The sequence below is a fragment of the Chiloscyllium plagiosum genome, unplaced genomic scaffold, assembly GCF_037043375.1.
Source record: "Chiloscyllium plagiosum isolate Xiang-an unplaced genomic scaffold, Cpla_swu_hap1 HiC_scaffold_40, whole genome shotgun sequence".
In the NCBI taxonomy this organism is placed as follows: Eukaryota; Metazoa; Chordata; class Chondrichthyes; order Orectolobiformes; family Hemiscylliidae; genus Chiloscyllium; species Chiloscyllium plagiosum.
In genome coordinates this window covers 18,705,909-18,727,624 of record NW_028270178.1, presented here as the reverse complement: position 1 = coordinate 18,727,624, position 21,716 = coordinate 18,705,909, and the positions used below count along the sequence as shown (strand labels likewise).

The 21,716-nt window shown below is 44.6% G+C and overlaps 1 protein-coding gene across 2 annotated transcripts in view; it reads right to left on the bottom strand.

The window, feature by feature from the left end:
- The window catches only part of LOC122544083 (uncharacterized), a 72,394-nt gene that overhangs the window by 11,924 nt on the left and 38,754 nt on the right, over positions 1–21,716 (bottom strand). Inside the window, exons 6-10 of one of the 2 annotated variants that reach the window (XM_043683093.2) lie at positions 18,013–18,070; positions 17,216–17,308; positions 15,934–16,020; positions 12,944–12,994; positions 12,636–12,714 (exon numbers count right to left, since the gene is read on the bottom strand). In XM_043683093.2, the coding sequence (XP_043539028.2) occupies positions 12,636–12,714; positions 12,944–12,994; positions 15,934–16,020; positions 17,216–17,308; positions 18,013–18,070 (368 nt within the window). The remainder of the gene's footprint in view (positions 1–12,635; positions 12,715–12,943; positions 12,995–15,933; positions 16,021–17,215; positions 17,309–18,012; positions 18,071–21,716) is intronic. The other variant, XR_015753990.1, reaches the window with a different exon arrangement.

Genomic DNA, 21,716 nt, shown 5'->3' with positions numbered 1-21,716 from the left:
GGGGAGGGGGAGGTTGGTGGGAGAAATGGGGAGGCAACACCAGAGAATGATTGCCCCTGGATTTGAGACAGACAGAACATGCAGTGATCCTGCTTCTCCCCAGCTCCTCCCAATCACTGACTCCCTCTCCATCACGGTGAAGCAGCAATTTTGATTGGTCCCACAATGTCATGGAGACCTAACTAAAAGGGAGGGGAAGGTAGATGGCTGCAGCTACTGGGGCCCAAATTTCCACCATGATTGGGCAGAGCTTATCGTTCTACTGGTCATCCTGGCACCACCTAATTCTGTTTAGGTATTTTGACTTGTCGCTCGAGGGTTGAGTGAGTACGTATTTGGTTTGCCGCCTATATCTGCCACAAAGTCAAGGGTGAGCTTGAAGATTGTTCACCGAGAAAGGACTTTAAACTACATTTACACTGATTACATTCTCCATCGACAACTTGTCTCATTTCAACAACAAATCTCTTTCACTAAGTTCCTTTTACATTGTTACTTAAAATCTGATTCTCTTAATCCTGAACTTCATTTAGTTTTGTTCATTCCTGTTAATTGGCTTCTTGCAAAGTAGTTAGAATTCTCAGTTTGGAAGCAAGTATGGAGACTTACTGGTAGTAAATTAACATATGTATCTTATTTACAGATATTTAGTTGATATGAATACATTTAGTACGTATGTATACATCTTTGGTTATTATGCTGAAGATGAAAAGTCTAAAACAATACAAAGTCATGTCACTGGTATGACTACACGATTTGATAAACAGTAGTGAGAATGAAAGTGAGAAGGAGCTCTTGGGGAAAATTGCAAGGAAAATAAAGAAGATAGACCCTTGTAAAAGACGCAGAAGCATCTAAACTCGGATCACGGTGTGAAATACTGCAGGTGGGCTACAGGAAATAAATCCCAGCGTGCAGCTCTTTCTGTGCCTTCAAAGTAATTGACTGACTAAACAGTGCACAGGGTTGTCCCCAGAGTTTGGAAAAAGTTGTAGCTGGAGGATCCAAGCCATCAGGGCGATGAAGAGCTGAGCTGGGCTGCTTCTGGAGAAGTCGCGATCGTGGTGAAAACCATGGCCATCTCAGGATGGTTGGGAGCGCCCATCCGCTTGGAATTACAGCTAAATTCTTGAACAAGGAGCGAGCTAGAATTCTGAGGAAGTTTAAACCATAAGGCTTAGCATAAGTTGGCCATTTAGCATTTTGAGGGCTCCTCTGCCATTCAATGGGATCATGGTTGATCTGATAATCCTCAACTCCACTGTTTTGCTTTTTCCCAATAACCTTTGTTCCCTGACTGAAAAATTGATCTCAGCATTGAACACACTGAAGGACCGAGCCTCAGCCACCTTCTGCGGTAGCGAATTCCACAGATTTAATACCCTCAGCAAGTAAATTCCTTATCTGTCTCTTCAGTGAGAGACCATTTATTCAGAGACTATGATCTCTGGTCTTAGACACTCCCACAAGGGGAAGCAACTTGTCTCTAACTCCCCTGTCAAGTTTCCTACGAATTTTGCATGGTTCAATAAGGTCACTTTTTAAATTCCAATCCAACTTCTTTAAGACGGTCCCTCCACACCAGGTATCAGCCAAATAGACAGCATCCAATGCCAGTTGAATATTCAGTTCTCCGTTTGAATAATAGTCAACTTATTTATTCTTCCAGCCAAAGTGCATAAACTCACATTTCCACCACATTACTCCCTATCTACCAAGATTTTTTCCCCACTCACTTAACCTGTCCACATCCATCCTTTAAATCCTCATCGCTGGCCTCCCAAACTGTTTTTTTTCAGGCCATTCACAAACTCAGGAAGAGTACATTCACTTTTCTCATTCAAGTCATTTCTATTTATTCGAAGTGAGTGTTGCGCTAGCACTGATTCTTGTGGTACTCCACTAGTTCGATCTTTATGTCTTCATTGTCTACAAGAATAGTGCCAAAAGACTGGAGGATAGTAAACGTTGTCCTCTTGTTCAAGGAGAGTAGAGACAACCCTGGTAATTATAGACAAGTGAGCCTTACTGCAGTTGTGGGTAAAGAGATAGGATTTAATCATCACCTAAAGAGAAATAAGTTGATTAGGAATAGTCAACAAGGTTTTGTGAAGGGTAGGTCGTGCCTCACAAACTTTATTGAGATCTTTGAGATGGTGACCAAATAGGTGGATGAGGGTAAAGCGGTTGACGTGGTGTATTTGGATTTCAGTAAGGCATTTGAGAAGGTTCACCATGGTAAGCTATTGCACAAAATACAGAGACACAGGATTGACGGTGATTTAGCGGTTTGATTCAGAACTTGGCTAGCTGAAAGAAGACAGAGGGTGGTGGTTGAGGGAAATATTCATCCTTGAGTTCAGTTACTACTGGTGTACAGCAAGGATCTGTTTTGGGGCCACTGCTGTTTGTCATTTTTATACATGATCCAGATGTGGGCGTCGAAGGATGTGTTAGTAAATTTGCGGATATCACGAGGGTCGGTGGAGTTGTGGATAGTGCAGAAGGATGTTGCAGGTTACAGAGGGACATAGATATGCTGCAGAGCTGGGCTGAGAGGTGGCAAATGGAGTTTAATGCGGGAAAGTGAGAGGTGATTCTTCGGAAAGAGCAACAGCAATAAGAGTCTGGGCTAATGGTAAGATTCTTGGTACTGTAGATGAGCAGAGAGATCTTGATGTCCTTGTGCATAGATTCTGAAAGTTGCCACTCAAGTTGATGGGGCTGTTAAGAAGGCATACAGTGTGTTCACTTTTATTGGTAGAGGGATTGAGTTTTGGAACCAAAAGGTCATGCTGCAGCTGTACAAAACTCAGGTGCGACTGCATTTGGATTATTGTATACAGTTCTGGTCACCACATTATAGGAAGGATGTGGAAGCTTTGGAAAGGGTTCAGAGGAGACTTACTAGGATGTTGCCTGGTATATAAAGAAAAGCTGAGGGACTTGCGGCTGTTTTCAATAGAGAGAGAAGGTAGAGAGGTGACTCAATTGAGACATACAAGATAATCAGAGGGTTAGATAGGGTGGACAGTGAAAGCTTTTTTTCCATTGGATGGTGATGGCTAGCACAAGCGGACATAGTTTTAAATTAAAGGGTGATAAATATAGGACAGACGTCAGAGGTAGTTTCTTTAGTCAGAGTAGTAGGGGCGTGGAACACACTGCCTGCAACAGTAGTAGACTCGCCAATTTCAATGGCATTTACATGATCACTGGATAAACATATGGATAACGATGGAATAGTGTAGGATAGATGGGCTTCAGATTGGTTCCACAGGTTGACGCAACATCGAGGACCGAAGGGTCTATACTGCGCTGTCATGTTTTATGTAGTTTATGGATTGCTTTCTGAGATGACCTGCCCTGCTTACCCCAACTCTATGTCTTCCGTTATTAAGCCAATCCTCTCTCCACGCTATGTACTATCTCCAACACACTTATTTATGAAGAAGCCAAAGGTGTGGTACTTTATTAAACACCTTCTGAAAATCCAAGTGCATCGCATCCACTGCTTCCCTGTGTCTCTCCTGCTAGTTACCTTGTTCAAGAACTCTAATAAATTAGTCAGGCATTATTTCTCTTGCAAGAAGCCACACTCACCCTGCTTGATTATACAAATATGCACTTCTAAATGCTGTAATATTACATCCTTTAGGTTTTAACATTTTCCCTACAACAGACATTAAGCTAACTGACCCACAATTTTTTTTTCCTTCTTTGCTTATTGAACAGAAGTGGCAGCTTTCTAATCCTCTGGGACTTTCCAAGAATCAAAGGATTCCTGAAAGCTTAATACCAGTGCATCGACAATCTCGGTTGCGACTTCTTTCAATATCTTAAAATGTATCCTATCAGGTTCCATGGGACTTATCAGCCTTTAGCCCCATTAGTTTCCTTCCCAATTTTTCTCTAATATTAGTTATTGTATTTATTTCCTCTCCTCCTTTTGGCTGTTGATTACTTAGAAATTTTGGAATGCTATTCATGTCTCCTACTATGAAGACTAATGCAAAGTATTTGCTCAACTTACCTGCTATTCCCTAATCCCCATTATTTCCCCAACCTTGTTCTTTAAAGGGCCTATGTTCACTTTAGATTGCTGCCTACAAAGAACAAAGAAAACTTACAGCCCAGGAACAAGCCGTTCAGCTCTCCAAGCCTGAGCCGCTCCAAATCTACTGTTGAAACCTGTCGCCCAATTCCTAAGCAGCTGTATCCCTCTGCTCCTCACCTACTCATGCATCTGTCCAGCTCACATGTCTGGATTGAACTCCATCTGCCACTTTTCCGCCTAACTCTCCAGTCTATTTATGTTCTCCTGTATTCTCTGACAGTCCCTTATGCTTTCTGCTATTCCACCAATCTTCGTGTCATCTGCAAACTTGCTGGTCATATCAATAGTGCCCTCTTCCAGATCATTTATGTATATCACAAACAACAGTGGTCCCAGCACTGACCCCTGTGGAACACCAATGGTCATGAATCTACCGTGCCTGCCTCTACCACCTCTGCCAGCAACGCATTCCAAACACCCACCACCCTCTGTGGAAAGTACTTGCCGTGTGTATCCCCCTTAAACTTTTCACCAATCACCTTGAAAACGTGACCTCTCGTTATTGAATTCTTCACCCTGGGAAAAAGCTGGTCTCTATCTACCCTGTCTATACCCTTCATGATTTTGTAAACCTCAAACAGGTCCCCCCTCAATCTCCTTTTTTCTAATGAAAACCAACCTAACCTATTCAACCTCTCTCCATAGCTAGCACCTTCCATACCAGGCAACATCCTCGTAAACCTTCCCTGCACCCTTTCCAAGGCATCCACATCCTTTTGGTAATGTGGTGACCAGAACTGTACAGTGTTCTAAATGCAGCCAAACCAATATCTTTGTACAATTTTAACATGACCGGTCAGCTCTTATGCTCAATAGTAAGAGGTAAAAACAATGACTGCAGATGCTGGAAACCAGATTCTGGATCAGTGGTGCTGGAAGAGCACAGCAATTCAGGCAGCATCCGAGGACAGGCAAAATCGACGTGCCTGATGAAGGGCTTTTGCCCGAAACATCGATTTTGCCTGTCCTCGGATGCTGCCTGAATTGCTGTGCTCTTCCAGCACCACTGATCCAGAATCTTATGCTCAATACACCGTCCAATGAAAGCAAGCATACTATATTGTCTTCTTGACCACTCTATCCACCTGTGCAACCTTCAGGTTACAATGGACCTGAACTCCCAGATTTCTCTGCTCATCAACTTTTCCCAAGGCTCTTCTGTTCATTGTATAATTTGCTCTAGAATTAGGCTTGCCCAAATGCATCACCTCACACTTGTCTGAATTGAACTCCATCTGCCACTTTTCCGCCTAACTCTCCAGTCTATTTATGTTCTCCTGTATTCTCTGACAGTCCCTTATGCTTTCTGCTACTCCACCAATCTTCGTGTCATCTGCAAACTTGCTGATCATACCAACAGTGCCCTCTTCCAGATCACAAACAACAGTGGCCCCAGTACTGACCCCTGCGGAACACCACAGGTCACCTTTCTCCATTTCGAGAAACTCCTTTCAACTACTACTGTCTCCTGTTGCTCAACCAGTTCTTTATCCACCTAGCTAGAACGCCCTACACACCATGTGACTTCACTTTCTCTATTATTTTACCATGGGGAACCTTATCAAACGCCTTACTAAAGTCCATGTATACGACATCAACAGCCCTTCATCTATCAACTTGGTCACTTCCTCAAATAACTCTACTAAGTTGCTAAGGCACGATCTCCCCAGCACAAAACCATGCTGCCTATCACTGATAATCCCATTCTTTTCTAAATATAAATAGATCCTATCCCTGAGTACCTTCTCCAGCAACTTTCCCACCACTGACGTCAGGCTCACTGGTCTGTAGTTACCCGGAATATCCCTACTACCCTTCTTGGACAGGGGGACAACATGAACAACCTTCCAGTCCTCTGGCACCTCACCTGTTTTAAACCTTTTCTAGTTTAACAACATCTTTCCAACAGTAGGGTGACCAGAACTGAACGCAGTATTCGAGAAATGCTTCACCAATGTCTCTTACAGCAGAAACATGATGTCCCAAACTCCTTTGGTCAATGCTCTGACCAACGAAGGCAATTGTTGGATAATTGCACAGGCCGAGGCTTCTTGATTATAACCCCAGGGTGCTCAGGTGTGCCTCAAGGAGCGGAGGAGCCTCAGCCCTTGATCTTTGTCCAACAGGTATGAGATTCTTACTCCCTGTATGGATGAGGAAAAGGGCTATTCTGAATTAGTGCTATGTAATGAGTCAGACTTTATAAAAGATCTTAAAGTAAGAGAACACTTAGGAGGCAGCGATGATAATATGGTAGAGTTCAGTCTGCAGTTTGAAAGAGAGAAGGCAAAATCGGATGTTATGGTGTTACAGTTAAATAAAGGTAGTCACATGGGCATGAGAGAGGAACTGACGAAAATCGACTGGAAGCAGAGCCTAGTGGGGAAGACAGTACAGCAACAATGGCAGGAGTTTCTGGGTGTAATTGAGGACATAGTACAGAGGTTCATCCCAAAGAAAAGAAAGATTATCCAGGGGAGGGAGAGGAGACAACCATGGCTGACAAAGGAAGTCAGGAAATGTATCACAGAAAAAGAGAGAGCCTATAAAGTGTCTAAGAGCACTTGGAAATCAGAAGATTGGGAAGACTACAAAAACAAACAGAAAATAATAAAGAGAGAAATGAGAAAGGATGGGATCAACTACGAAGGTAAGTGAGCCAGTAATATTAGAAGTGGTAGTAAAAGTTTATTTCAATACATGAGAAACAAGCGAGGGGCAAAAGCAGAAATTGGGTTGCTCCAAATTGATGCAGGAAGTCTAGTGATGGGAGATAAGGAAATAGCTGAAGAACTTAATAAATATTTTGTGTCAGCGTTCACAGTGGAAGACATGAGTAATATCCCAAGAATTAAGGAGTGTCAAGAGGCAGAGTTGAGTATGGTAGCCATTACAAAAGAGAAAAAGTGTTAGAAATGCTGAAAGGTCTAAAAACTGATAAATCTTCTGACCCCGATGGGCTATATCCTAGAGTTCTGAGGGAGGTGGCTGAGGAAATAGCGGAGGCGTTGGTTATAATCTTTCAAAAATCACTGGAGTCAGGGCAAGTCCCAGATGATTAGAAAATCACTGTTGTAACCCCCTTGTTCAAGAAAGAATCAAGACAAAAGATGAAAAAATTACAGGTCGAATAGTCTAACCTCAGTTGTCAGTAAAATTCCAGAATCCATTGTTAAGGATGAGATTTTTAAATTCTTGGAAGTGCAGGGTCAGATTATAACAAGTCTGCATGGATTTAATAAGGGGAGGTTGTGCCTGACCAACCTGTTCGAATTCTTTGAAGAGATAACAAGCCAGTTAGACCAGGGAAACTCAGTGGATGTTATCTACCTCGACTTCCAAAGAGCCTTTTATAAGGTGCCTCACAGGAGGCTGTTGAGTAAGGCGAGGGCCCATGGTGTTCGAGGTGAGCTACTGGCATGGATTGAGGATTGGCTGTCTGACAGAAGGCAGAGAGTTAGGATACAATGTTCTTTATCAGAATGACAACTAGTGACAAGTGGTATCCTGCAGGGTTCAGTGTTGGGCGCAGCTGTTCACGTTATATATTAATGATAGGGATCAAGGGGGCATTCTGGCGAAGTTTGCTGATGATACGAAGTTAGGTGGACAGACCGGTAGTTCTGAAGTGGTGGGGAGGCTGCAGAAAGAATCAGACAGTTTAGGAGAGTGGTCCAAGAAATGGCTGATGAAATTTAACGTGAGCAAATGCAGGGTCTTGCACTTTGGAAAAAAGAAGACAGGCATGGACTATTTTCTAAATGGTGAGAAAATTCCTAAAGCCAAAGTACAAAGGGATCTGGGAGTGCTAGTCCAAGGTCGACTTGCAGGTTGAGTCCGTGATTAAGAAAGCAAATGTAATGCTGTCATTTACCTCAGGAGTGTTGGAATGTAAAAGCAGTGATGTGCAACTGGGACTTTATAAAGCTCTGGTTAGGCCCCATTTAGAATAGTGGGTCCAGTTTTGGGCCCCACACCTCAGGAAGGACACACTGGCACTGGAGCATGTTCAGCGGAGATTCACACGGATGATCCCTGGAATGGTAGACCTAACATACAATGAACGGCTGAGGATCCTGGGATTGTATTCATTAGAGTTTAGAAGGTTGAAGGCAGATCTAATAGAAACTTACAAGATAATGCATGGCTTACAAAGGGTGGGTGCTGGGAATTTGTTTCCGTCAGGATCCGTGGGCACAGCCTTAGAATTAGAGGGGGTCAATTTAAAACGGAAATGAGGAGACATTTCATCAACCAGATAGTGGTGGGCCTGTGGAATTCATTGCCATGGAGCGCAGTGGAGGCCGGGACATTAAACGCCTTCAAGGCAGAGATTGAAAAATTCTCAATCTCGCAAGGAAGTAAGGGATCCAGGGAGAGTGTGGGTAAGTTGCATTGAAATGCCCATCACCATGACTGAATGGCGGAGTAGACTCGATGGGCTGAATGGCCTTACTTCTACTCCTATGTCTTTTGGTCTAATGGCCTCACCTACATTCACACCCTGTTGACGCTGATCATCAGCCAATTTTGAATTATGTCATCTAATTATATAACTGCTCTGTGAAACAAAGTATCCAGCTAACTCTCCCCCTCCCTGATGTTGAATGATGTCTACAGCTCCTCAAATTGGATCCAAAGTTAATAAAGCTGCAAATACTTAGTCCAGTTGTGTTCGCTCTGGATCACATTGGTGTCCAACAGGCCCGACATGTTGCACCAGAACACATCAATGTCACATCACCACAATCATATGGGATTTATTTTGGAAATTAATTACTCTAGTTTATTCGCCTTTTACATTTTACTGTATTGAAATTTTGCTTTTGTAAAATAAAACCCTTGAAAATCACCAGTTATCAAACCAGACCATTGACTGAACTTATGGCTGAAATGAGTCCGACAGGCTGAGCAGACTGTCGTACAAATTGCATAAACTTGATATATCTTGCAGTGGACGCTGGGCTATCTGCTTCTTAAATGTGTAATTTATAACACCTTGATCATAATTCAGCGTTCTTGTTGATTTTGTTTGACTGGTAAAGCAAAATTTCGAAGTGAAATCTTACCCACTGGTCTTTTTCTTTCCTCAACTGGCTCTGAAAAGTTCTTCATCTGAAACATCCACTCTGTCTCACTCTCCATAATTGCTGTCAAACCTGCTGAGTATTTTCAACGTGCTTCAGCCAGGTGATCTTGAGCTTTAGCTACAAATAGGGGCTGAATAAGCTCGGGCTGTTTTTTTTTGGAGCAGAGAAGGTTGAAGGGGGACGTAGTTGAGATGTGTAAGATTTGCTGAAAGATTTGTAGCTTGGGTGTCGATGGCTGTGGTTGTGAGTATATTCGCCGAGCTGGGAAGGTGATTTGCAAATGTTTCGTCCCCTGTCTTGACGACATCGTCAGTGCTTTGGAGACCCATGAAGCACTGCTGTACTGTCTCTTCTGGAATTTATTTGGTTCCGTTCCGGCTATTTCCGGTTGATCGTTGTCATTGCTGGTATATTGGGTCTAGGTCAATGTGCTTGTTAATGGAGTCTGTGGATGAGTACCATGCTTCTAGAAATTCTCTGGCTGTCCTCTGCTTAGCTTGTCCTATGCTTGTTGTGTTGTCCAGTCGAACGTTTGGTCCTTGTCATCTGTGTGTATGGCTATTAGGGACAGCTGGTTGTGGAGTTTAGTGATGGTTGGTTTTAATGGATGCGGATTGCTAGTTGTCTGCCTGTTTGCCCCAGGTAGTGTTTCATGCAGTGTTTGCATGAACTTTTCTGAAGAGCATTTATCTTGTAAATGAAGGGCACAGGGTCTTTTGTTTTGGTGAGTTCTTATCTGAGTGTGACTGCCCTTTTCAGGGCTGGTATGAATCCGAGTGATCGGAGAAGTCCGGATGTCAGTTCAGAGACTTATTTTTAATATAAGGTAGCGTGGCTCGTGTGCTGGGCTGTGGCACGTCCTCGTCACGTTGTCTGTCTGTTTCGGCATCAGAAGATGAAGTTGCAGGGATATCCGTTCTTGGCAAATACTTTGTAGAGGTGTTCTTCTCTTCGCAGGTCGGGAGTGCTACAGCATTGTAACCCTTTTGAATAGGACACTGAAACAGCCTCTCTTCTCTGTGTTTGGATGGTTGCTGTTGTAGTAGTGATGGCAGAAAGAACACAGAATGGTGAATGCACCACAAAGGTGTGCAGAAAAGCCACACACGGAGCAGATCCTGAACTACAGCAGCAACCACTCAAACACACACAGAAGGTGGTATGTGTATGGAATGAGCTGCCAGAGGAAGTGATGGAGGCTGGTACAATTGCAACATTTAAGAGGCATTTGGATTGGTATATGAATAGGAAGGGTTTGGAGGGATATGGAACGAGATTGGGTTGGGATATCTGGTCGACATGGACGGGTTGGACCGAAGGGTCTGTTTCCATGCTGTACATCTCTATGACTCTCGAAGAGGGCTACAACACACTGCAGCACCCCCAACCTGCAAAGAGAAAGAAAACACCTCTACAGAGTCGTCACCGAGAATGAATATCCCCGCAACTTTATCCGTAGATGCTGAACAGACAAACAACGAGGACATGCCACGACCCACCTCACTAACCATGCTACCTTACATAAAAAAACGCCTCGGAACTGACTTCTCCGACCATTCAGGACCATGAGAGCCCATAAACCGACCACCGCGCTCAGACAACAACTCAACAAGACAAAAGACTCTATATCCATCACTTGCAAGATTAACGTAATTTACAAGATTCCATGCAAAGACCGCACAAAACACTGTATAGGACAAACAGGCAGACAACTAGCAAGCTGTATCCACGAACACCAACTAGCCACTAAACGCCATCCATATACACAGATGAGAAGGACCACAAATTCGACTGGGACAACACAATGATCATAGGACAAGCTAAACAGAGGACAGCCAGAGAATTTCTCAAGGCATGGCACTCATCCACAGACTCCATCAACAAGCACGTCGACCTGGACCCAATATACCGGCCATTACAACGAACAGCTGGAACCAGCAACCAGAAGCAGCAAGAACAGAACCGAATAAACTCCAGAAGACACAGTACAGCAGCGCTTCACAGGAGGCTCCAAAGCAACGTCTGCAAATAAATATCCCAGCCCAGCGAACATGCCAACAACCATGGCAGAGATGTATAAGATTGAGGGACATGGACAGGATGAATAGAAAGCAGTTAATCCCCTTTGTTGAACAGTCAGTAACAAGAGGTATACTTTTAAGGTGAGAGGCAAGAGGTTTAGAGGGGGCTTGAGGATTTGTTTCACTCATAGGGTGGCAGAGGTTTGGAATGGACTGCTTGGGAGAGGAGTTGAGGTGGCAAACCTCACAACATTTATAAAACAAACTTGGATGAGCACTTTAAGTGTTCTAACATTCAAGGCCATGGGCCTGGTGCTGGAAGTTAGAACGAGTGTAGCTTTGGCAGTGCAGACTTGATGGGCTGAATGACCTCTTTTGTACTGTTATGATTCTATGCAGTTTTTAATCACAAAGTTTATACCTTTTCTACGTGCGTGACTTTGCAGTTTAACGTTAATTCCTTTACTTTTCAAAAATCTATCTTTGCCTTAAAAATGTTTACCGAGGTAGCCTCGACTGCTTCACTGGGCAGCGAATTCCACAGATTCACAAACCTGAGCGTAAAGAATTTCCTCCTCAACTCAGCTCTAAATCTGCTGCCCCTCAGTTTGAGGCCGTGCCTCCGAGTGTAGTTTCACCCACCAACCTCCCTGCTCAATCTTATTTATTCCCTTCATAATCTAGTGCGTTTCTATAAGATCCCTCCCATCATTCTTCTAAATTCTAAAGAGCATAGACCCAGTGTACTCGATCTTCCTCAAACGCCAACCCTCTCAACTCTGGAATCAACCTAGTGATTTTTGTTTCTGTAAAATAGAACCTTTAAAAGTCGCCAGTACCAATCCAGACGTTTGACTGACCTTCGGGCTGAAGTGAGTCCTGCAGGCTTAGTAGACGGTCTTAGAAATTTCACAAACTTGGTAATACCTTGCAACAGATACTCGTCTATCTGCTTCTGAATGCGTAATGTCGAAAACATTGATTGTAATTCATTGGTGACTCTTATTTAATATTTCTTGATTTTGTTTTGAGTGGTAAACCAGAACTACGAAGTGAAATCTTGCCTATTGATTTTCTCATTCCTCAACGGCTCTGAACAGAAACCCTTTGCCTGAAACAGCCACTCTCTCTCGGACGCTCCACAAATGCTGTCAGACCTGCAGAGCATTTCCAATGTTCTTCAGCCAGGTAAGCTGATTCTAAATCCTGGTAACGTTGCACACTGTAATCCTCCTACTACTGCTTCTTAGCCTAATCCCATTCTAGATCCGAACAGCACAGCTGTATTCTAGACAAGGGCTGAACGATATTGACATTCAGCCTCTGCAGATGAAGACATCTGAAAGAAAGCTTCTTTGTGCAAAAAAAAAGCATGGTGTATGCCAACCAGATTAAGTTTGCACTGACCTGCAAATACCTTGGATTGGCGAGGATAGTTCCACAACCTTCCATCTCACAGCGCACGTACTGAATAGGAGGCTTCTTCCTGAGGCAGAGGAAAGAGCAGTTTGACCAGGACATTCAGTTACACCTTTTGCAGGAAAACCTAGACTTCTCTTCCTCTTGCATTCTCCCCAACCTTCCCAGCCACTGTAATGAGATCAAGCAGGTCTGTGGTATATTTCCATAGGTCTTGCTGCTCCCCCCATGGTAAAAACGCACCGAGCCCAGTGATACACCAGTCACTGTCCCCACCTCCCCGGCAACAGACTTACCGCTTCTTGGGTGGACGAGGTCCTCTATCTTCTTTGGATCTTCGTGGCCTCCTGACAAGGAAGAAAGTAAGGTGTTAGCCTTGCAAGTTAAGTAACATCACTGCAATCTGACAGTACAGGAGTTCATTCAATCCACTGGTGGTGCTGCCCAACGTAGGCTCACTTACAACCTTACAAATCAGTCTGTTATGGACCAGACCAGTCCCCCTCAAAACATTTCAAGGAAGTAGCCCGGACCCTAACTTAGCTTGCTGCTTTAAGAAGGTGTGGAGCAGATTATCCAGGAGTGATGCAGCTGGCCCAATCACTTAGGTTTAAACAAGTGATTTACAAGATTATCGAATGAAACACGAACAAAAGAGAACAGAATACAGAATAACTTAACCTGCCTGAAAACCCAACAGATCATCCATTCTGATGCTGTTCCAAATACTTGCAACAATCCCCCATAAATGCCCCTTGACAGAAAAGGTACAATCAAATACAGGGTCTTACGTGGGGGGGGGAAGAGAGCGAGAGAGAGCGAGAGCAAGAGCAAGATGGCAGAGAGATTCAGCATGGAACTCTTCCTTTGACCAGCAGCCTCAAACAAACTGACTGCTTGCTCTAAACAGGCAGACTGCTAAAACCCAAACCAGAGATGAGCTGAGCTGGGAGAACTGGCCACTCCCCTTTCATTGTACAAGTGTTTTTGTTTAAAAAACTTAAAAGTTTCTTCAAGTCAATCAACCCCAGAGATTTCAGAACCTGTGTCATCAAGTATTTTTGGAAAAAAATACTGACAACACAACCTTGTCAAGGAGCATAGTCTCAAATCTAAGTGATTCCCGCCACATTCTAGGCCTTAATGTATCGTGCAGCTAATGTTCTTCTCTCTCTGCTTACTTTACCAGTTATTTAAAACTGATGAGACTCATTTACGATAAAACTCTTCACAACTTTGCTCACTTCCAATAAAACCCCACTAGCCACCTTTGCTGAAAAGAGAACAAACTAATTATTGCCCACCAATCCACCATCAACGTCCCCCATTCCTATTCAGTGTCGAGAATTTTGAAGGCACAGGTATTGCCACACTATTGTACAAGGGTATAGAGAACAAGAGAAAACATTTGGCTGCTTAAGATCTAAGCAGTGAAGTCCCAGGAGAACACTGGGGATATGCAGGAAACATAGGAGGAATACCATATCATAGAATGCCCAGTGTGGAAGGAGGCCATTTGGCCCATTGGGTCCACACCTCTGAACAGCATCCCATTCAGACCCACACCCCTACCCTATCCCTGCAACCTCACATTCCCCATGGCTAAACCACCTAGCCTGCACATCCCTGGATGCTACGGTTAATTTAGCATGGCCAAACCATCTAACCTGCACATCTCAGGACTGTGAAAGGAAACTGGAGCACCCAGAGGAAATCCACACGGGAGAACGTGGAAACTTCACACAGACAGTGGCCCGAGGCTGGAATCAAACCCGGGTCCCTGGCGGTGAGAGGCAGCAAGGGCAACCACTGAGTCACCATGTCACCAGTAAGTGATAACGTAGACAGGAAAGAACAGCTAATCATAGGGCAACAATTAGATAAAACATTGCTCAGGGAGCAAGGTGAGAGAATGGATAGGAAACGTCCAAGAAAAGATAAATAGTTTTGAGCTCACTTCAAGAACAGATATGATAGAGCAGCTTTTGCAGCTTAATACAAAGTATGACACAATACCCGTTCGAGAGATAATTAAGCAGGCAAATTTGGGACAGAGAATTGATTTGGACTTCATAAAGGTACCACTCAGGGGTTTTCTCCCAAATTGGCAGGCTGTGACAAGTGGTGTCCTCGAGCAGTTTTGTAAACAGAGAAGTTACAATAGAGCCACAAAATTCATATTTCTGCTGGAGTTGAGTATAGTGCACAGTCCTGGGGACCACTTTCAGAAAGTGTGGTGAGGACTTGTCACCAGAAATGAGGAGCTCTGGTATATGAAGAAGCCTTCCAGCAGAGAAGGTTAAAAAACTTGGGCTTTCCAAAATGAGGGGTATTGGCACGAGAGGCCATTTTAACCTCCCGAGCTCTTTTCTTAATCATTCACAGGATGTGGGCATCACTGGCCAGGCTAATGCTTACTGCCCATCCTTAACTGCCCAGAGGACAGATAAGATGGCACTGCTATAGGTCTGGAATCACTTGTGGCCGCACCAGGCAAGGATAACAGATTTCCAAAAAGGATTTCACCTTTGAGGACATTAGTGAAGCCGTTGCCTATTTTTGCACCAATCAACAATGGTCACTATTAGACTCTTCATCCCACATTTTTACTGAATTCAAATTCCACCGTCTGTCATAGTGCGATTCAAACCTAAGTCCCCACGGTCTCTAGATTAATAGTCCAATGATAACGACATCATATCAACTCCACAAATGGCTCTGGAAACTCCGTATAACTCAAGCCCAACTATCTTCGATGTAAACTTTGTTTTGCAGCCTCAACAGGGCGTTGACGAACATTAACCAAGGTGCACACTTGTGAGTCGGTGTAGTGCAACAAACAGGCAGGCCATTAATAGCAGAGAAAAACAGGGGGGTAAACATCCACTTTCACAACTTGCACACGGTGCACACAGTATGACACAATACCCGTTCGAGTGCTGAAGAGTTTGCAAAGATTTAGCATATTTTTCTGCCTGCTTTTCCATTCAACATTGCTGTACGTGCACAGCCGCGCACATTTCTATAAGTAAACGTCTGACCACAACTTGTCGCATTGCCATCTTGTGAATGCACATCCCATGACTGTCAGTTTTTGCCTTCCATGGATTAGTCATATCAGTGCTCCTCACATCTGCACACTCAGTTGACAGGTGAATGGAATGGGGATGAGGAAGGTTACATGAGAGAGGAGGGGGACACCACTAGAACCAAGTGCAGGAGGTGGGATCATTCGGGGGCAATACAAGGCAACACTGCTCCCTCGATGAGGGCAGTGGTGGCTAACCTTTGACTCTTAGGAGGTTCCACCTGCTCCACCGTCTCCACTTTCTCCTTCTCTTTCCGTGGTTTCCGCCTCGGCTTCCCACGCTCCCTGTGAATTGGAACAAATCGGAAGTTGAGTGCTCTGAAAGAGAGTTAGGCTCGTCGATTCACAATCTGCAAACACTGCCAACGAGATAAAAACACTGCGCAGGGGGCAAGGTGAAGGGACAGATAGGAGAGGCGGAAGATGTGAATGGGACAAAGTAGGAAAATGTGACAAGATGTGCCTTGAAGGAGGATTTGTGCTGTCCTGTTTCTCTTGAAGAAGAGCTGAGTGAACTTGCTGCTAGGGTGTCTACTCCATGGAAAGCAAACAAAATAACTTTGGGCCTTTTCTTTACATTAGTCAAAAGCAGCATGAGGGGGTGGAGTCAGGCTCACAGAGATCCAGGGTTTTACCTTTTGCTTTCAGCTATTGAGGTTCAGCTTTTGGAGTTGAAGCTGTAAAATGCTTGGGGTTTCTCTCTGCTGCTAGATTCATTCTTTCGGTCTTTCCTCTGGCCCGGGTTGGAAAAGAAAACAAGTGAGGGAAAATCTGTTTTGCTGAATTTGCCTTGGCCAAGGGTGTGTTTATGGGATGCAGCCATGTCGGACAGTTGATGAGTAGTAGTTAAATAATATTATTTTGTGAAGTCTTTTAATAGAGCTCAAGTTCTAACAATTCTTTTGTCGTTTGTTTGTATTTTAGCCATAGTGTAATGTGTCGCGTAAAGCCTAGTAGGTTTGACCAATCGTATCACATCTGGAAGGCAGCATCTTGGACTTGCCTTCAAAGTAAGGTAAAAGTTAGGGTTTAGGCTGTTCCCTTGGTATGTTTTGAGAGGGTTTGATCTGGTCCATAACAACAAACATGAAGCGGAGAGACAGAAGGGTTGCTGGTAAGGGAAGCTGTTTACAGAAGGCAGAACAGCTGCTGACCTGGGCAGCAATGAAGGCAAGGCTGGCAGAAAGATGGGCAGGAGAGAGGATGACAGCAGAGATGGGGGCAGAAGAGGCAGCACAGAGATCACAGTGCCAGGACTGCAGCCGAGCCTGGGACAAGTGACGGTCTAAGACAAGTGCGATGAAGCACAAACTCGGGCAAGGAGAGAAAAGGTGGAGAGAAACAAACCAGTCAAGCCCCTCAGCTGTGGTTACGTAAAGTGTGTTGGGATTCAAGGCCAAAAGACAGAAGGAACAGGATGGGTGGAGCAGGTCATGGAATGAGAGTCCAAAGGGATTTGCTTTGCCCTCCAGCTAGTTACCTGTGTGGTGACGGCTCATACATTTCATCTTTGGGATCATCGTGGAATGGGATGTCATCGTCAGTCTCCACCAACTCTGGTTCGTCTTCCTCACTAATAAAGCAAGAGGAGCGACCAGTCAGAGGTAAGAACAACACTCATGGCGCTCTCTAACCCAGTAATGACAGCTTTCAATCTCCCTCGACACTCACTAAAAGCAAAGTTCATCACCCAACAGCGTCACCTCCCCCCCCCCCCCCAAACAGTCAAACCCTCGCATCACCCTTATATCCCGGGTCTGACTCCTGCTTCACCCTCATGGTCTGGATCTGAGCTCATAGTCCCCAATCCGACCAGTCTCCAGTCAAACCCTGTGTCACCCCATGCCCATGGTTTAATGCTCAAATCAGCATTCTGTCCGCAATCCATGCCGTCCCAGTTATCATCTCCGCATGTGGCCATATCCCTGGAGTAAGCCGTCCACTCTCCCCCCAACATACTGTGAAATGATACCCCACTTCACCACCACAATATCTGGAACCAAACCTCTCAGAACGGTCAGACAAGAGAATCACCCCAACGCCACGCAACCTTTGTTATACACCATACCTCCCGAGCCCCCTGTTTCTGCACCCCAAAATTCCCCTAAGCACAACACTATCGGACAATGGACCAAGTCTCCAGCACCCCTGGAGGGTGGGGGGGGGGGGGGAGAACAGGTTCTATCACATTGCTATATTTAAGGACAACTGGTTGGAAAGTGCTAAATGGTCAGGGAGAGGAATGACTGAGGAGGCAGGGCAGGGGCTGTCTCCTACCTGTTTTCCAATTCTGGCTCTCTGACGGAATTAGGGAGACCAGCGGCAGCAGCTAATCCTGGGAAGAGGAAAGAGGAGAAAAGTCAACTGGGGAGAAAGGGAAATAGGAAGATGCTGGGTAACACTGGTGTTACTTCCATTGTTCTCGTGCCAAGGGAACATTATGTCTTATCTTGGGCACTCATATCTGGACATCAAGTCTGATGAAAAGCAGCAGTTTTATCAGTACTCCCACTGAAAAACTGCACTGCTAACTCCTCTCAATCCCACCAACTCAAACTCATCTTAAATAGCTCTCTCTGAAGGCGAGTCTGATACATGCAGCCATAGGGTGATTCAGCCATAGGGCTTTAATGTCTTGCACGGCAATGCAATTTCATTCTCCACTAATAGGTGAACGTGAGAGGATTAATTTTCACATTGGAAGCTGCAAAGCAGCACTGTTTCGATAAAGCTTTTGGCTCTGTTTGGCACTAGTGCTTGTGCAGGTTTTACCGTCCAAGTTGACCATTCTTGTTTCCTTGTTTGTCAACTAAAAGAACCGAATGCTAGACATCAGAGACAGATTCCAACATTACAAGTGACCCAAAAATATGACCGCTTGAAGAGAAAAATATACTTTATAACATTACGGTTTCACGGGATTAGGACAGCACTGGCTGGCCAGTATTCAATGCCCACCAATAATTGTGTCCCAGGTGGTGTGAGAAACTTGGGTTTAACATCACTGTTAAACATGGGTTTGAGGACACTCACAGTGCTGTCAGGAGGGGACATCCTGACTCTTGACCCAGTGACCATTTGACTGTAGAGGCTGCAAGTTTGGAAGATGCAGTCGAAGGAGTTTCAGAGGGGGAATTGCTGCAGCGCAAAGTGTCAATGTCACACACTGCAGCCACTACACAGTCCAAAGATGTGTAGGTTTGGTGAATTGGTCAGGTTAAATTGCATTAGTCAGAGGGAAATTGGTCTGCGTGGGTTACTCTTCGGAGGGTCGGTGTGGACTGGTTGGGCCGAAGGGCCTGTTTCCACACTGTCGGGAATCTAGTGACAGTGGGGGGAGACAGGATGCAGTGCTTAAATTGGTGTTCAGCAAGTGGGCTACTTTAACCTGCATGAGGCCAAGCCTCTTGTGGATTTTGGAACCACACTCAACTTGACAAGCAAAGGGGTTTTGGCATGCACACATGGTGGGGTGGTGTGTGTATGGACGGCTATGTGGGGGTCAGAGAGTGTACATTTTTACCCAACAGCACTGAGGGATCAGTGATTTGGTTCCAAGTCAGGATGGAACCTTGCAAATGTTGATGTTCCAATGGTTCTGCTGGCTTGCTATGCTGGGCAGTCAACATCACAGGTCTGGGAGACGGTGTTGAAGGAGCCTCAGCGAGTTTCACTCATGCAGGTCCAGTTGAGTCTTTGGGTGGAAGGCTATGTGCGGAGGTTTTGGAGCAGGTGGGACATTGAGGCAGATGATACAGGCAACACGTTGACACGGTGGCTCAGCGGTTAGCACTGCTGCCACACAGTGCCAGGAACCTGGGTTTGATTCCATCCTCGGGCGACTGTCTGTGTGGAGTTTGCACATTTTCCATGTCTGCATGGGTTTCCTCCCGGTGCTCCAGTTTCCTCCCACAGTCGAAAGATGTGCAGGCTTGGTGAATTGATCATGTTAAATTGCATTAGTCAGAGGGAAATGGGTCTGGGTGAGTTACTCTTCGGAGGGTTAGTATGGACTGGTTGGGCCGAAAGGCCTGTTTCCACACTGGAGGGAATCTAATCTAATCTAATTTTGTAAACTTTATTCACAGGATGTAGGTGTCACAGGTTGGCTGGCATTGATTGTCTATCCCCACTTACCCAGAGGGTAAGTGCTCTCGTTCTGGAGTGTCTCTCTCTTTCACACACACGCAGACTGACAGACACACACACCCGTTACATCAGATAACGGTTGCAGTTTCCTCCCCTAAAAGGCATTAGTGATCCAGATTTTTCTTTTTCCCTGCCAATCAACCATGGTTTAATGGCCATCATTTGACTGTTGATTCCTGATTCTTTTACCAAAATCAAATTCCACCATCTGCCACTCATTAACTGAGTCTCTGGATTAATTGGACTGGAATACTATCATTACACCATTGCTTTCTCTGTGTCATCTTTCACCATTTCATGAGAGTTTGTGCTCTGAAGCCATCCAGCATCCACCACCAACACCCCAACATGTAATTGAGAAAAAGGAGGTTACCGATTTGTCTTCAAACGTGGCTCACTGGTCCAACAGACAATGGTAATTATACTTGACAACTCAGGGGGGCCCCATTTACAAAGGTTAAAAGTCTCCAAGACATGGCTGCTTTGATCAACTAGCCCAAACCTCCAAGCCTGGGGGAATATTCAGTCTGTTGGCAAGTGGTTTCCCTCAACTTTGTGATCCACCTGCTACGAGTTGCAGATGTGGGGTCATAAAGCCTTTTATCCAGTCTTGGCTTTGTATGGATTTATTATCCTCAGTCTCAGGGCTGTATTGACCACAATTATTATTTTGGACTGTGGACCAAAATGTGAAAAGGATTGTCTTAAACCAAGGGCTGTGGAAGCTGCAATTTGAAAAAAAAGTCAAGCTACTGGAATTCACTCAGAACTGTATTTTCACAGTTGATTTGCTCAGGCAGTAGGGGTGGACAATATCTAAGAACCAATGGATGAACCATGGATGAGTGCAAAGCAAACATTGTCCAGCGACAGACTGTTGACTGGTTTGTGCAATTGTGGAGGCGAGAGATATCACAGCATGACAACACAAACCGAAGTCTCCAGACAGTAACAGGGAAAGTCTCTCTCTCTCTCTCTCTCTGTGCAGCGAAGTGACAAAAACCTTGAAGACACAGAGGGAGGCAAGAAGCAGATAACTATACACCGATTAGCCCAACATCTACTGTTGGAAAAGGTTTGGAATCAATAAAGTAAAGAACATTTGGAAAATCATAACTCAATCAAGTGTATTCAGTTGTGAAAAGAAAATCAGTAAATCTAACTTAGTAGACATGTTGGAGGAGATCTCAAACATAGTGAATAGAGAGAAACCAGTAGATGTGCTGTACTTGGACTTGTAGAAGGTATTTAACAAGGTATTTCACATAAGGTTAAGTCATAAGATAAGAACCCACTGTTAGAGGTAGTATTATGGCGCGGATAGAGAAATTGGCTAATGGGCAGGGAAAAACATGTGGTGGCAAGGGCTCTTTATCAGGTCAGCGATCTGTAACCAGTGGGTTTCCACAGGGATCAGTGCTGGGACTAAGTGTTTATAATTTATATTAATGACTTGGAGGGAGAAAACAAATGTACTTCGCCCACATTGGCAAACACCACAAAATTAGGTGGCGACGTTTACAAGAGAGATGCAAAGAATTTCCAGAGCTATTGACAGGTTGAGTGAGGTACAAGCTCTCCGAGAGCAGCTCTTGCCAGTTAATTACGCTGGTTTCTCCACTTGAGCAAAGTTGAATAATTGATTTTTTTTAAAAATGGGATGCAGCTCTTGTGGTACTGTCCCTTCTTCTCGGCCAGAAAGTCAGAATTCAACTCCCACCCTCACCAGTATTGTGTGTCAGAACATGTCTAAACAAGGCCAGTTGAAAATTCTTATAAAGACAGGGACTTGTCAGTGATTGTGAAGTGTGAAGCTGAGAGTTGGGTGAGGA